At 40.8% G+C, this 17,689-nt stretch overlaps 1 protein-coding gene across 4 annotated transcripts in view; it reads left to right on the top strand.

Moving 5' to 3' along the window:
• LOC132394582 (protein PRRC2A-like) overlaps positions 1–17,689 on the top strand; it is a 146,874-nt gene that overhangs the window by 23,566 nt on the left and 105,619 nt on the right. For all 4 annotated transcript variants that reach the window (XM_059970899.1, XM_059970897.1, XM_059970898.1 and 1 more), the window contains exons 2-4: positions 4,708–4,883; positions 7,238–7,415; positions 15,152–15,272. In XM_059970899.1, coding sequence (XP_059826882.1) covers positions 4,769–4,883; positions 7,238–7,415; positions 15,152–15,272 — 414 coding nt within the window. In that variant the 5' untranslated portion in view covers positions 4,708–4,768. The remainder of the gene's footprint in view (positions 1–4,707; positions 4,884–7,237; positions 7,416–15,151; positions 15,273–17,689) is intronic.

Here is a 17,689-nt window from a genome sequence, read left to right as displayed (position 1 = left end):
CCAGCCTATCACTTCCCAGCTCTCTACTTCTTCCCTCCCCCCACTTCTAATTCCCCCCCCCCCCTCAACCATCCCATGTTACTTCACTCCTGATGAAGGGTTTCGGCCCGAAACATCGTCACTACCTCCTCCCGTAGATGCTGTCTGGCCTGCTGAGTTCTGCCAGCATTTTGTGTTTTTATTTATCAATTTCTGCAGGTCTTTTGCTGTAACCTTTGGCATTCATTGATTGGAGCACCTGACTCCAAATAGCTTTTGTAGAAGGTATTACCCCAGAGATTCACGTACTTTCTTTTGAACCCAGAAGGTGATTGTTTAAATGGTGTACTCAGTGTTGATGAGAAATACAATTGTTTGTGTGCTAATACTTTAGGCAGATTGTGTTTGTCTATTATTGTGAGTATATGAAGATCAGACCAAATTGAGTAAATAATGCAGAAAACCAGGTAATTGCAAAGAGTTCACAAACTTTTTCTTGCAGTGGTGTATATTTAAAAAAAAATTAAATGGTAAGAAGAGAGAAGGGGGAAAAAAGTAGTGAGGTAGGATCTGTGGCTATCTGTCTTCAGGTTCTTGGTAGCAGTGAGAGGAAGTCATGTTGTCCTGGGTGATGGGAGTCCTTAATGGTGGATGCTATCTTTTTGATGCATCACCTTTTGAAGACCTTGACGTTGGGGAAGATAGTGCTCATAATGGAGTTGTCTGGGTTTGCAACTTCTGGCAGCTTTTTACAATCCTATGCAGTAGCCCCTTCACACCAGCAGTTGTTCTGACTAATTTTCTTCAATGGAGTGTTTGTTTCTTTCTCAAATTTATGGACCCGCTCAAAACTCTTAAATTTCCCTCTTTTCCACTGTAGCAATTGCAGCTAAAAGAAATGACTGGGGCCATTTACAAATTGGAATTGCTCCCTTCCGTCTCCTTATCTTTGTAAACTGGAATGAGGTTGTGGTAAAATCTAGTGGAAATTGACCCTACTTTGATCATTGCTTTGCTCTTCCTATGTTTGGATGTCACAAACTGAGCATAGCAGCCTACGAAATTTTATTGCATCTGCCTTATTTGTTTGATTCTGCAACACACACTATGCTGAAGGAATGAACTCAGCTGCCAGGCGGCATCTATGGAAAAGAGTACATTAGGACAGCCAACAAATTCCTTCCGAATGAGGATCAAACAAAGTCAAACCTGTTTCACCATCGTAATCGACTTTCCTCGATCTTTTAACTCCCGAACTTCGATCTTCACTCTCCACTGACTTTTAACTGGCAGTATTATAAAGAAACTGCCGGCGATGACCTTTTAAACTTTAGGCATTAGATAAAACTCCACCTTTCAACCAAACTGCATCATAATATTGGACCACGCAGTGGCATGGAGTCAAAATGTATCTTATGGATAGGGGAATCAAGGGATATGGGGACAAGGCAGGAACTGGGTATTGATAGTAGATGATCAGCCATGATCTCAGAATGGCAGGCTCGAAGGGCTGAATGGCTCTACTTCTGCACCTATTGTCTATTGGGTCTCTGCCTGAAACATCACCTGTACTCTTTTCCATAGATGCTACCTGGCCAACTGACTTCCTCCAGCATTTTGTGTGTGTTGCTTGGATTTCTGGCATCTGCAGATTTTCTCTTGTTTGTGTTGATAGTGTTCACTTCGGTGCAGGAAAAGAGATGTTACTTATCCCAGCAGGTGAGAATCAATTGGGAGTCATCCTCTTGATTATTTACTAGTGGGTGGGTGAGCGAGGTTGGGTGTGACCGTAGGTCTTTCCAGAATAGTGTAATTTTTAACATTGGCATGAGGTTGTATGCTAAAAGTAACCACTTAAACTAACATTTTCCAAACACTGATTAATCAAACGAATGATTAACTTTTAGCTTTGGATGTATTTAGAATTTAACACTAGTACTGGATGTTTTTCTTAAATCTGAAGCTCTTAGTTCTGTAATGTTGCATCTGAGGCCAGGGCTAGATGCATGACCATGGTTTGATATTTTTTTTAAATGTTGCAGGTTTTGAATGTATGCTCTGGAGAAAGTGATTCTTATTGCAACTTGGTGACTTGTTTTCCAATAGCTGAATTTTCTGACTGTCTCTGGCTTGTTGTTTAGCTCCAGTCTTTAAGATTAATGGTTACTTGGACCAGCTCCGATTTCTTATCGAGTAGCAGAGTGGGCTGGAATTGTGTATGGCCCGCTTCTGTTTCCAGTTTATTTGTTCCATTCAGTTCAGTGAAGTCAGCCCTCACCTCCACCATATTCCCTCCAAATTCAGTGATATTTTCATTTCTCAAAAAAAATTGGCCCCGAATTTGGTCATTGACTGAGCAAAATTGATAAATAATTTCTTTTCAGTCCTTTCCTGTTGGTTGTATCTGGTATTCCCCGAGGGTTGGCATTTGTTTTCCTAGCCAATGCATAGCAGTATCATTCATAAGTCTGAGGTCAACTTTTACAAGAATGAAGGCAGCTCCAGCTTTGTCCCATCATGTTATTCCTTTATTCCAGGCTTGCCTTAACTCCAATTAATAAGGAAATGGAGGCTTTCTTAACAAAATACTTGTGATTGGGGTTATACCAGGTCACAACCTGAAATGATTTTAAGTCTACAGATGCTGCTTAACCCGCTGGCTTCCTCTTAACATTTTTCCTTCAGCAATTTCTGTTTTTACTCTTTACTATTTGTCTTGAGGTAAGGTGGTTAGATGTAAAGTTATTTAACACTTAAAGAATGTAAAGGTATATTTAAGTTCTTCCCATCTCATTTACAAACTCTTATAAAGTGCCTTTTTTTTAAGTCTGTTTCATAGGTTGATAACTGCACAAATATAACTAGATTTTCTGTGGATTTGTGCTGTTATCAAACTGCTAAAGCACAGACTTAAAAAGCTGCTTTTATGTGACTGCTTGTGATGAAGACTGGAAGAACCTTTTCTTGTTTGCTCTTTAGAAAAGCCTGTTTCTGACCTCCTTTGTAGAAAATTCAAGTTGTTTTGATTGGTATATGCAGTAAGATAAGAATTGAATCAAAACGCCAGGTTATATTTTTTGTAACTCAGTTTTCTATGAAAATCATGGTTTAATTATTATTTTAACTGTTTGTGAGTGACAGCAAATGCCCAATTATTGATTTAGAGAAGAAGGAAGAAAGGTGTTATTTTTATAATTGTCTGGACCTTTCATTGTTTTCCAATGTATTGACTTGTTATACTTTGGTTTCACTAAATTTACAACTTCCTCACTGTCCCTGCCCAAATTGCCAAAGCCACCTGCACCAGGCAGTTGTAGAACATAGAAATTTACAGCAATTACAGGCCCTTCGGCCCACAATGTTGTGCCGACCACATAACCTACTCTAAAGACTGCCTAGAATTTCCCTAGTGGATAGCTCTCTATTTTTTTAAGCTCCATGTACCTATCTAAGGGTCTCTTAAAAAGACCCTATTGTATCTGATTCCACCGTTGTTGCCTGCAGTACATTCCATGCACCACCACTGGGAAAAGCTTACCCCTGACGTGTTATAAATAATGTATTAAGTGGTGTGCTGCAGAGATTTTGTCCTAAGTGACTAGGATGGAAATGTATGGGGACAGATCAAGATGAAGATGAAATTTGGGAGTTTGTGAAAAGAAATAGGAACACAAATCTGAAACTTGGAGAATGAAATTTACCTACACTTTTCTGGTTAATTTACTTTTCAATATCAAATGCTAACAGGACATGTGCAGTAAATGGCAGGGATTTCAGGAAGTATATCATTGGAGTGAAAGTTCATAGATCCCTAAAAATGGTGACACAGGTGGATAAATTAGTGAAATTATTTGGTATGCTTGTCTCCATAGGCTAAGCAGTTGATATGAGTTGCAGCGGTACAAAACATTGGTCAGGTTGTACTTGGAGGATTTTGCACAGTTCTGCTCATTATACTAAAGGAAGGATGGGTTAGCATTAGAAAGGGTGAAGAGAAGGTTCACCAGGATGTTGCCTGGAATGGAGAGATTAAGTTTCTCACTGGAATGCAAGAAGCTGAGGGTGATCTTCCAGAAATTTATAATATTAATTGTGTTAAGGTAGGTAGTCCCATTCTTGAGGTGAGGGCATTGGTTAAGATGAGAGGGGAGAAAGGTCATCTGAGGGGCCAAGTTGTTCGACACAATGTATTAATATGAAATGGGCTAGCAGAGGAAGTGGTAAGAAGGTGCACTTACTACAATTAAAGGACACTTGGATAAGAAAGGAGCAGAAGTATTTGGGTGTAAAAGGGCATCGTTGTCAACATGAGTTGGACAAAAGAGCCCAGCTGTGTTGTATAGATCAAACTTTTTCTTCTCTTTATACTTTTCCTCCTGATTTGCACAAATAACCTTACAAGATTTCCAGTACATCCTTTAAACCAGGGGTTCCTGACCTTTTCATGTCATTGACTAATACCATTAACCAGAGGGCCTGAGGAACCCCTGCTATAAACTGAATTGGGAGTTTTGAGATTGGTCTCTGAATTGGTACCTAGGGTGGATAATGTTCAAAATTATTTCAGTCAAGTAAATGAGCATGGCCATTGAATTTAACCAAGGGCCTTTGTAATACGTACAGCTCCATTTCACATTCACTTTAAACTATGCTGACAATATAGTTGAATGAAAATTTCTAGTTCGTCTTTAAGCAACATATCTGAATACTATCTCCCCTGTTCTTTAGAAGGAGGCACGTTTTAAGGGGTGCCTAAAGGAACCACCGTACTCAATGACCTTCCAGCGAGATGTCAGATCGTTTGGGGCAAACTGCAAAGGGAAAGGATGGAAAAACCAAGTACTCGTCACTCAACCTTTTTGATACTTACAAAGGAAAGTCCTTAGAAACTCAGAAACCTACAGGTAATCAGAGAGAGACATTACTGTGTGATTGTTAATGAAACCTGCAAGAACTTGTTTTGCCAGTCTTTGTTTATTATTGGAACCTGCAGTCAGATAAATCATTCATCTAGTTAATCACTAGACTTGTTTCAATGTGCTTTAAGAGAAAAAACACTTTCTCTCCTCTGGTTGTGAAAACAAAGTGAAGTGTGCTGCAGCAAAGCCGGGTTCTGGTCCTGTGCACCTTCGCTTCTATGGCAAGAGATTACTTGACTGATTTTCTTCTCTAGTTTCTGTCCCTCCCTCCTATGGCTTGGGTATGTGCTGGTTTTTGTCCTTCGTGTTAAATAACCCAATAAGAGCTTGCATTAAAAGCATGTAATGATGTAAGTATAGCAATGCAGCATCACGCTTTTCATCCTGACTTCCAGTGCCATCTGTGTGGCATTTCGTTTCCCCCAAGTGCTTGGCTTTCTTCTCACAATTGTGCAGAATGATGGTTAAATTGTTTACTGTAATCTGTGGGATCTGGAGGGACGTTCATGGAAATGAGTTTGTGTGGGATGTGATTGCTGGTCTGTGTGGGTGAAGGGGCCTGTTTCCATACTCTTCTACGTACCAAAAACCTGCCAGAGCACATTTTTTTAAAAAACTTGACACTGAGCTGCATATGAAGATATTTATGCAGAGATAGGTTTTGCAGGGATGCTTTAAAATTTAGAGGGAAATGTACAGCACAATGAATTTAGCCAATCGAGCAACTTTGATAATCAAAGAAACCCATCTGGCTTCTTTTGAGTCCAAATGATGTCTAATATTAGGCTGTTCCAGATTCTTTCCCCTGTCATGTCATCCCCAGTTTGTTCCTCTTGTTGCTGCTTGTTACAAATGCATTGCTTTGGGCTATTACTAACCTCAAGAAGCACGGGGAATATTTCCTCAGAATGGAAACCTGTAAGAAGAATTTCCACAGTTCATAGTGTTTTAGAATCCTCTCCCTCTCTGCTAGAATAGTAGACTATCTGAGCCTAGTGACACTATGTAAGCAAATGAGTGTATAAATGATAACTTAAATACAGCTGCTGTGCATGCACTGTATGCACAAGTTTAACTTAAGTGGTAATATTTTATGTGCTGTGTAATAGGGAGAGGTTGGTCACACTGGATCGTTATTCATTTGAGAAGAAGGGTGACTTCATAGAAGTTTATAAAAGCATGTGTCGTCTTGATGAGGTGGACAGTGAAGATCTCCTCAAGGTTCGAGAGTCTAAAACCAAAGGGCACACATGCTTGAGATTTAAGAGACCTGAAAAGTAACTGCTTTACACAGGGGATAAGTGTAATGAGCTGCTGGAGGAAATGTCAATGGGTACAATTGCAACATTTAAGTTGCATTTGTACGTACATAGAGGGGAGGGGCTTGGAGGATTGTAGACTGACTAGCAGGGTAGGATATCCTGGTCATCATGGACTGAAGGGCCTGACCCTATGCTGTATTATTGACTCTATTTAAACTTCATTCTCCCTCCCAACACAGTTCCTCCACATCATTCTAGCATTCAGAGTATCAAAAGTACTGTAACGACTTTTAAAATCTGAGCCATGTGTTGCTGTGTTGAAATTGGACAATGCCCTGAAAGGAATAGACACACAAAAAAACTGCTTCATCTGGTAGACCCACTTTATATTGCCAAATAATGTGATCATTTTGTGGTTATATTTTGGCTCTGCAGCGGTGTCTTCCTAGTTAAAAAAATTTCATCTAATGTGTTATGTAGTTGTCTTCCTTTGGCACTTTCAGAATCTGTCAATTCAGTGTAGATGGGTACACAATTTCCCTTCTAGTAAAGTTTTTTAGAATGAGTTGCCCTTTTCCCTTTTATCAGGTTTTAAGAATTTCTCTAGTGTGGCATTAAACAACCTTGTTATGAAATCATATAGGAGACATGTGATTTGGATGAAATGAGAAAATCCTAGTGTTTTTAACATGACTACTCAAGCACTGAGCAACTGAGTTGCTAGTCCTATTGGAGCTGGGGTTAGTAGAATCAAAAGCAAGTCACTGTCACTCTGATTTTGTACACAAGGCAGTATAGCTGTGTACTGGATTTTCGAGGGATTGTGCGTTGTATTTAATGCCAATCAATACATTTCACCATTGTTTATACTCCCATTGTTTGTCTGTGTCCGTTATTAACCCATAACCTGAGGGTCCCATATGGCTGACTCAAACTTGCTCTATTAACTAGCATAAGTTGGCTTTTGTAAAGCTCTGAATCACTCAGATGAAGTAATTTTAGGACGTCTCTTTCCACTACAGTATTTTCTTAGCAAGGCAGCTAACTTGATTGCTCATGGGTTTTTGTTTTTGACAGTCACTGCACGTCATGGATTGCAGAGTCTCGGTAAAGTTGCCGCAGCTCGGCGCATGCCACCCCCTGCAAACCTGCCAAGCTTAAAAGCAGAAAATAAAGGCAATGACCCTAATATTTCTTTAGTACCAAAAGACGGAACAGGATGGGCAAGCAAGCAAGAATCACAAGACCAAAAGAGGTAAGCACTTTTACTGGGGTTTTGTGAATGGGTTTACCTGGGTAACTTTCCATATTGTTGGGTAGATGCCAGTACTATAACTAATAGAAAAGCTTGGGTAGCAATGCTGCTGGTTTTAGAGAGCAGGTCTTCGGTATTCAAGCTAGGATGTCATCTGGTTCCATATCCTTTATTGGATCCAATGCTTCCAGTTGTTTTCCGATGTCATATGAAGTGCATCAAATGGCCGGAGACTGTAGATCTTGCAAGAAAGTGTCATAATTTTAATGCATGTTTTGAGTGTTTTTGCCATTTCCTCAGTCTTCATTCTTTCTTCCTCCATTTTGAAGAAGGGCAAATTAACGGAACCTGTTCCTCCTGAGGATCTAACTGATGACCACAAATCATAATTGTGATAAGTTTACAAAGCTTCAATCTGTTCTGTTCGTTGTAAGATCATTTAGCTCAATCTATTGCATGCTATTTTTATTGCTTACATTGAAGAAGTCACATTATTGCTTCACCTCACTGAAATCTGAGAAGTTCAAGGAGTGAGAAAAAAAATAGGCCTGATCATACCTCTGATCATGCTGCTCTCTCACTCACTCACTCACTCAGATACTGTCTTTTCTTTAACCTTGTTCACCTTCTGCTTCTGTCACATCTGATTTATTTTCTTACTTGAAAACACACTTTGCAAAACCTGTATCTGTTGTCATGAGCGTCTCTGATTTGTATCATCAACGTAGACCAATTAAAAGTCAAGCCAATGAGTTTACATAATACATCAGTATATTTGAGTTGGACTTAGTCCCTGTGCTCTGCTTCCAAGAGTTCCTTGTAGTCTGATCCATCTTGAGTTTCTTGTCAGTTCTAGTTTTGTTTTAAACTCCTTGATAAAATCCATATTGATGGTAAATTGAGTTTAGGTCTGTAAATGACACACTAAGGACTTACTCAATTTCTTCATCAACATCTCTGAAAAGCTGAGCTCCTGGATAAGGGAGAGGGCCTGGGAGAAGCCCTGCTGCAGTAGGGAAAACATGTCGTCATTCTGGATGGATGAGCTAAGCTGGATCACATGGCCTTCACATCTTTCAGAAATCACTTGCTACTTGCACATTCTTCTTTGCTTTTGTAATCCTTTGGTTTATGTGTTCTCTTCTTTACTTTTAACAAAGTTATTTATTTAGTTTGATTGCTTTTATTAAAGTAGCAAGCTAGGCAGTTTTGCCTTTGCTTGTTGCAAAACTTTTTAATCTTCATTCTTGGCTTGTGCCCAAAGGCTTTGCACTTGGTTTATTGTCACATATACTGAGATGGTGGAAAAATTGTTTTGCACGCAATCTATACAGATCATTTCAAAGTGTAAGTACATCAGGGTATTACAAAGGCAACATCAATAATACGATGGAATATGGTGTACAGTGCAAGGGTCCTGACAGGTAGATGGTGAGATTATTTGTTCACCTTTGTGGTACAAGGGGTCCACTCAGCAGTCATGTAACAGCTTTATAGAAGCAGTCCTTTAACATCGTGGTGCAAATCTCGAAATTTTTATCTTCTGCCTGACTGAAAGGGGGAATCAGAGAAAGATTGGAATGCGGGGTTCTGACAGCAGGTTCAAATCGTGCTTCAGATCTTGTGTCGCCACCCACAGCTCCAATCTGCTAATTAAATTCGCTGATGGTACTACATTGATTGGCCAAGTCTCAAATAATATCGAGGCAGCCTACAGAGAAGAAGTCACAGCCTGATACAATGGTGTCAAGAAAACGACCTCTCCCTCACTGTCAGAAAAACAAAGGAGCTGTTTGTAGGCTACAGGAGGAATGGATACAGGCTAATCCCTATTAACATCAATGGATCTGGGGTTGAGAGGGTGAACAGCTTTAAGTTCTTTGGCATCCACATTACTGAGGATTTCACGTGGTTTGTACTTACTGGCTGTGTGGTGAAAAAAGCATAACAGCACCTCTTTCACCTTAGACAGTTGAAGATGTTTGTTATGGGTCCCCAAATCCTAAGGACTTTCTACAGGGGCACAATTGAGAACATCGTGACTGGCTGCATCACTGCCTGGTACGGGAACTGTACCTCCCTCAGTCGTAGGATTCTGCAGAGAGTGGTGTGGACGCCCAACACATCTGTAGATGTGAACTCCCCACCTTTCAGGGCATTTACAGTGACAGGTGCATAAGAAGGGCCCGAAAGATCATTGAGGACCTGAGTCACCCCACCCACAACTGTTCAGCTGCTACCACCCGGGAAACAGTGCCGCAGCATAAAATCCAGGACCAGCAGGCTTGGGAACAGCTTCTTCCACCAGGCCATCTCAGTCTGTTTAATTCAAGCTGATAGGATTGTATTTCTGTTATATTGACCGCTCTGTTGTCATGCTGTTTATTACAAATTACTATAAATTGCACATTGAAACAGGTGCAGCAGAGATTTTTACTTGTGTATGTGAAGGATCTACTGGACAAACCAGCCTCCCCTCGATTGGCTCTGTCTACATATCTGGCTGCCTTTGGAAGGCCATTGACATAATCAAGGACCCATCCCAGTCCAGTCACTGTCATCTTGTCTCTGCTGTTGGGTAAAACATTCATAAGCCTGAGAGAATGAGCCATCAGACTTGCACCACTCCCATCCACTGCCATCAGACTCTTGAATGGACCTCTTATCAGAGGATGAGCTGTTCTAATCTACATCATTCTGGCTCTTGCCTACATTAGTCTACATGAACTCTCTCTGAAATACAGACTGTATTGGCATTCTTTTTTTCATACCTCCACATAATTGCATATGGTATAATCTGGTTGGCATGCAAAACAAGTCTTTCCATGTATCTTGGTACATGTACTGTCAAAACTTAAGCATAAAGAACTGTTATTGATAGTCTATTGTTCTATGAGGGAGGGAGTCCTTGCTTTAAGGGTGATTTTTCTTTGAATGATTAAGCTGAAGTCTGATCCAGATGGAGGACACCAAATCAACACTTTAAAATAGTATCAGTGGATATTTCCATATCTGTGTTGGAAGTTTAAATGTCTTCTACAATTCAGTAAGTTCTTTGGCTATAAGGAGCTTTTGAACTGTCTAAAAGAACTTGAAAGATCATGTAGAGCTTTGGGGCTTTTGTCTGTTTCAACCACTTCCTTTTGCTAAAGCCCTTACCGGACTTCTTAGAACTCGGTCTCAGGATAAGTGGGTAGGGGGAATTTTAAGGATCACAAGTGCAGCTGTAACTTTCTTCACACAAGTTATTTTGTCATCATGATCCAGCAGATAAAAATTCAGGTTTATTTCCACTCTTCTGGAACTGTATTTTGTAGTTCAGGACTAAGTGCTGAAGTAGCCGTTGCCATGTTCCATTTACCGTAGATTCCGGACTACAAAGCGGACCTGATTAAAAGCCACACGCTCTAATTTTAGAAAGAAAATCAATTTTGTACTTGTACAGGCCGCACCAGATTTTAAGCCGCAGGTGTCCCATGTTGTAATATGAGATATTTACACAGAAAGATATTACACGTGAGGATTTTTTAACTTTTAATTAAATCCGTATGGTAACATAAACAAATATATATTGCAAATGCTTTTTTCTGAACAGTGCCTGTAACACAGCTACTTTTAAATATACATACGTATCGGTAACACACAAATTATGTTGCGTATACTTTTTTTACTGAACAGTGCACGAACAACATTCCAATATCTCCTAACGACTGGTAAAAAAAATGTATATACTGCAGCCTACCAGGAAAAGTTATTGATCGCCTTATTCATTTTCCTCCTGCGCACTAAAACCATCAAAGTCCTTCAGTGTCCGAATTGAACAACCTCAGGATCTCGTCACTCACTTCAGTCTCTTCGTTGTCGCTCTCACTTGAGCGCACGTGGTCCTCTTCATCATGCAGCAGTCCAGCCTTTCGAAACCCGTTGGTGATGGTGGATGTTGTGACACAGCTCCACGCATTTAGGATCCACTTGCAGACTTGAGCTAAAGATGCTCTTCGCATGCGTCCTGTTTTGGTAAAGGATTTCTCGTTGCTCGTCATCCAAGCCTCCCACTCAACGCGCAGCGCCACTTTAAATGCCCGGTTCACGCTGATGTCCAGTGGCTGCAAATACTTCGTGGTGCCCCCAGGAATCACAGCTGGAATTGAGTTTGTACTCTTGATGGCAGCTTTCACTGAACTTTCATTGTCAGCCGCTTAAAAATCACCATCGGTGGAAGCTTTAGTCCGGATGCTGTGCAGCTCAGAACACAAGTAAAATGCGTTCTCTCATGGCCACTTGTTTTCAGTGTGATGTACGAGTCACCTTTTTTATTAACAGTCCGAGTGAGAGGCAGGTCAAATGTCAAAGGTACTTCATCCATATTTATGATATCATCTAGCCCGATGGAATTCTCCACTATCTTTGTTTGAGTGAATGTGCGGAAGTTAGCAAGCTTTTCCTCGTGGTCGGGAGGGAGGTGCTGACACAGTGTCGTGCGTACCCTGACGGACAGGCCTTTTCGTCTCATAAATCTAAAACACCACGATGGCCCACCTCTAAAAAAAAATCTTCGATTTTCATTTTGGTGGCAATTGCTTTAGCCTTCAGTCTGATCTGCACGGTGGAAACACCGTGCTCTCTGTGTGTTAACCCAGTCTTCAAGAAAGTTTTCTAGTTCGGGCCATCTGCTATGATTACCTCTGAAAGCTTTTGTCGTCTTTTTGCATTGACTCAGTTCTTCACGCTGGCGTCTCCACCATCTCAACATTGATTCATTTATGCCAAGATTATGTGCAGCAGCTCGATTTCCTTCTTCAACTGCCAGATTGATCGCCTTTAACTTAAAAGCTGCATCATATGCTTTTCTTCGAGTGTTTTCCATGTTGATGAGGGTGAGTACACATGACTGATTTACAATAATTTAATTGTGAAAGTGCGCTTGATTTATCGTACAATTTCATTGGACCTCTGTGAATTACTCATCAATTTTATTGGTCTACTGTTACGAGGCAAAATGTTTTTGGCAGCATGAAAAAAAAACATGCATTAGTCACACCGTAGTATAGGCCGCAGTGTTCAAAGCGTGGGAAAAAAGTAGCGGCTTATAGTCCGGAACTTACGGTAAAAAAAAATTAGTTTTTTATTATCCTCAATTTGCTGGGTGAAAAATGTTGGTTGCTCTTTGAAGAAAAGGTGAACTTCAAAGCCTTGTTTTACATCAACTGTGCTTCCCAATTAATAGGGAGAACATAGTCTTCGTTCAAAAAAAAAACATCTTTGTTCAGGGCTTTTTAAGCAAGCCCTCCTGAAGTTGAAGTTTTATTGTGGGATCTTGTACTGCGCAAAACATCTGGCTTTTCTGTGTGACCTACCTGTGTATAGAATGATGGAAATGTATTATTTTTAAAAAAAACATCATTCCAGTCTCTCTCTTTATAGCAGACATGAAATTCCAATGGCTGTATTGAGTATTACATACTTTAATTTCATTAAGTTCTATGTTTACCTTGTTTTTTTCCTGGTAGAGGGTGAGAAGATTTGTTAAAAGTTGTGATTACAGTAGAGTTAAGTAGTCTGAAGTCTAATAACAATATTAAACCGTAGACATTGAAGCAGAATTAGGCTATTCAGCTCAAGTCCGCTCAGTTTCATCATGGCTGATCCCAGATCCCTATCCACCTGCCTTCTCGCCATATTCCTTGATACCCTGACCAATCAGGAACCTATCAACTTCTGCTTTGAATATACCCATAAACTTAGTTTCCACTGCAGTCTGTGGTAGAGCATACCACAGATTCACCACTCTGGCTAAAACAATTCTTCCTTACTTCTGTTCTAAAAGGTTTCTCCTCTATTTTAGGGCTGTGCGCTCTAGTTCCAGGTGCCCTCATCAGAGGGAGCATCCTCTCCACATCCACTGTATCTAATCCTTTCAACATTCAGTATGTTTCAATGAGATTTCCCCCTCCCCCCAGAGTTCTTCAAAATTCCAGTGAGTACAGGCCCAAAGCTGCCAAATGCTTCTCATGTTAACCCCTTCATTCCTGGAATTATCCTTGTGAACCTCCTCTGGACTCTCTCCAATGACTACATCCTATTGGAGATAAGGGGCCCAAAATTGTCGACAGTGCAGCCTGACTCTTGCGAATAAAGCCTTAACATTAGCTCCTTGTTTTTATATTCTATTTCCCTTGGATTTTGTGTCCTCATTTTTAAGTAAAACAAAAAAAAAGTAGAAAATGGCACGAGTACATGAATGGTAGTGCACACCATTTGATTTAAAAGTGATTAGTCATCACTAGCTGAGCAACACAATTTATTTTGCCCACACGGTCTGCAAAGCTGATATTGCTCAGAGGTTGAATTGCTGTTATGAGCCAGAAATAAAACTGCAGTTGTGTGCCCGGTAGTTCAGTCTTATCAATTCAGAGGCTTAATTTCTGGCTTGTTTTGCATATTTCAATTATTTGTGTCAATACAATGAATAATGACAAAATAGCAGAATAAAACTTGAAATTTATTTGTTTTTTTCTATCGAAGTTGCTTTATTGGTTGTGTCTTTCAATGGTGATGTGAAGGTTGGTCACCCTTCAGTTTAACTGCTGCCCTAAATTTGGTATCCAAATTTATTGTCACCAAACAATTGATACTAGAGCGTACAGTCATCACAATATTTGTTTCTGCGCTTCGTGCTCCCTGAAGTACAAATCAAAGTAAACATAATAAAAATTTAAATTATATATCATAATTAGAAAATAGAAAAGGGAAAGTACGGTAGTCAGGTCCGGATATTTGGAAGGTACGGCCCAGATCCGGGTCAGGATTTGTTCAGCAGTCTTATCACAATTGGAAAGAAGCTGTCCCCAAACTTGGCCGTACATATCTTCATTCTCCTGAACCTTCTCCCTGAGGGAAGTGGGACAAAAAGTGTGTTGGCTGGGTTGTACTTATCCTTGATTATCCTGGCAGCACTGCTCCGACAGTGTGCTGTATAAAGTGAGTCCAAGGATGGAAGATTGGTTTGTGTGATGTGCTGGACTAGGTTCACGATCTTCTGCAGCTTCTTCCGGTCTTGGACAGGACAACTTCCATACCGGGTTGTGATGCACCCTAGAAGAATGCTTTCTACAGTGCACCTATAAAAATTAGTGAGGGTTTTATGGGACAGGCCAAATTTCTTCAGCTTTCTCAAGAAGTAAAGGCACTGGTGGGCCTTGGCAGTGGACTCTGCTTGGTTAGACCAAGTCAGGTCATTTGTGAAATTCAGCCTGAGGACCTTAAAGCTTTTGACCTGTTCCACCTACACACCACCCATGTAGATGGGGTCATATGGTCCGCTACTCTTTCTGAAGTCAACAACCATTTCCTTCGTTTTGCTGATGTTGAGGGATAGGTTATTGTCTTTGCACCATGTCCAGTACCTGCTTCCTCCTCCCTGCCTACTCAATGTTGAGAATGAGTCTCTGCAGATTGAATTTATTCAGGATGCACTCCCTCCTTCAATTCTCCTTGAGGCTTTTATATTTCTGAGATTACCATAGCCTTTTTGCAAATGAGCTTGTCCTTTTTTCCTCTTCTTGCGTTAAACTTGGTAACGTGGGTCTTTCCTCTCACAATTTTTAAAAACCATGTCTTTCCCCACCCCTCCCGTTACCTTTTATTTAACCTTTCTCAAATGTTCATTGGGATTTGTATTTGGTAAAATCTGTACTGTGTATTTCAGCCTTGTCTCTCCCTTTTGCTGTTTTCAGTACCGATGCATCGACATCTCAGCAGCCGGAATCGCAGCTGCCGCCGGCTTCACAGACGTCTGGCTCCAATCAGTCGAAACGTCCAGCAGCAGCAACAGCAGTGGTAGCAACTCCACAGGAGGTATGACTGGGCATGACTAGTAAGGAAATTCAGTCTGTTTGGAGCTGACGCTCACCTATATTCCATCTTGCTGAGTTTCTCCAGCATTTTGCGTACTCCGCTTAGATGCTTTTTTTAACCAATTAACTTGAGAGCTGTATGTGTGTGTATGTAATACACACATATCAGTGCTAGGACAAAGAGTGGCACTGCAAGTAGTGGTAAGCGTAAAACATTATAGTGCCAGCTGTAATATCAGTCAGTTCCCAACACTGTTTATAAGGAGATGGTGCGAACTCCCTTGGGTTTCCTCTCCCATTCCGGAGACGTGGTTAGGGTTAGTAAATTGTGAGCTGCCTCGGCACATCTCGGACTGTGGTTGTGGATGCAAAGTATTATATTGTATGTTTCAATGTACATGTGACAAATCCAATTTCTGGTCTGATGTTTGGTACTGGAGAAATGTTGCATCATTTGGTAGTGCTTGAGATGTAAGGTGGGTAAGCTCCTTAATCTGTCTTCATAATTTCAGTGACTCCATACCAAAAAAACAGCAGTAGATCTGTCCTGTTGAGATGTTGCAGATATAAGATTATTATACACTGCCACAAGAGGTATGGCAGATGCTGAAAATCTAGAACAATACACAGTATGCTAGAGGAGCTCAGCAGATCAGACAGCATCTATTAAAATGAATAAGCAGTTGATGTTTTGGGCCAAGAACCAAAAGGGGGAAGAAGTTAGAATCTGACTGATTATGATTCTGACTGAAGTCTGATTTTGACTTCTTCCCCCTTCCTGAGGAAGGGTCTCAGCTCAAAATGTCTACTGTTTATTCCCATCCACAGATGCTGCTTAACCTGCTGAGCTCCTCCAGTACACATGTGTGTGTTTTATATTGCATTCTCTCTCATTCTAAGATATTATCTTCACCCTTTTTGTCCCTTTAAAGCTAAGGTGCACAGGAATTGCTTTTTGGAGGAGGTTGGCAAATCTTTGGAATTTTCAACCTGGAGGGATGTGGAGGCTAGATTATTGGAGGTACTTGAAGTGGGTAAAGTTTGAAAAATGGGAGGTGCTTTGGTGCACTGTCAAGAAGAATTGAAGCCAAGAGCAGGTTGGTCATTGTTATGTTAAATTGCAGGATATTTCTGAGGGCGAGGTTTGCTCCTATTTTTCTGTGAGTCTCAATGGGGAAAAAATAGACCCCAGTTGCTTAGTGAAATGTAAGATCCTTGTACTTGAAGAATTAATAGACGTTGAGAATTGAAAATTTTCATCAAGCAGTGTAGTGCAACATGTTATCCTATTAGCACATAGCTGCAGTTACCCAGGTTCCATCCTGGCCTTGGGTCCTACCTGTGTGGAATTTGTGTGTTTACCCTGTGACCAAATGGATTTCCCCTTGCTACACCAATTTCAACACCCATCCCCTCCCCAATTGGTAAGTTAATTGGCACTAGAATTCTCACCCCACCCCACCCCAGTTCTGAGGGTCAGATAAAATTGAAGGGCCTGTGAGAGCAAGTAGCAAGGATGTAATGCTGTGGCTTTATAAGGCATTGGTCAGACCACATTTAGAGTATTGTGAGCAGTTTTGTGCCCTTTATGAAAGGATGTTCTGTCATTGCAGTAGGTCCAGAGGAGGTTTGCAACAATAATCCTGGGAACGAAAGGGTTAACATTTGAGGAGCTTTTGATGGCTCTGGGCCTATACTGCTGGAGTTCAGAAGAATGGGTGGGGGGGGGGGGAAATCTCATTGAAACCTATCAAACATTGAAAGGACTGGATAGAGTGAAACTGGAAGAATATTTTCAGTCGTGGAAGAGTCTAAGACTGGGGGATGTAGCCTCAGAATAGAAGGATGTCTCTTTAGAACCAATGAGGAAATTCTTTATCCAGAGGGTAGTGAATCTGTGGAATTCATTGCCACAGATGCCTGTGGGAGCCAGGTTGTTGGATATATTTAAAGGTTCTTGATTAGTAGGAGCGTCAAAGGTTACAGGGAGAAGGCAGGACAATTGTGTTCAGGGAGAAGGAAAATAAATTAGCCATGATGTCTTTTGGTCTTTAGAACCAAGGAAAATAAGTGAGCAAATGGGATTGGACTGAGAGCTCATTTAAACCTAGTGTTTTTAAACACAAGTGTAACCCCCTGGGTCGCCTCAGGCTCGCTCAGCTCGTTCTCGTCTGGGGGAGCAGCCTTCGGCCCCGCCAAACTGGGTAATCAGTTGGTGTGGATGCTGTGTGATGTCCCGACTCACCAAAGAACAGACAGTACACCATATGCGATTAAATTAGTACAATTTATAAAGGTTACTATAACTAAGTGATTAATAACGATACAGTATATATGAAGAAAAAAATAAAGAAAAGGCGCCAAACTTATCAAAGTCCAAACCACTTCGTGCACAACCATTGGAGCTCAATTCCTGGA

This window comes from Hypanus sabinus, chromosome 5 (assembly GCF_030144855.1).
Source record: "Hypanus sabinus isolate sHypSab1 chromosome 5, sHypSab1.hap1, whole genome shotgun sequence".
Classification (NCBI taxonomy): Eukaryota; Metazoa; Chordata; class Chondrichthyes; order Myliobatiformes; family Dasyatidae; genus Hypanus; species Hypanus sabinus.
Note: the sequence above shows the minus strand (reverse complement) of the source record. Positions and strands in the feature narration are given on the sequence as shown.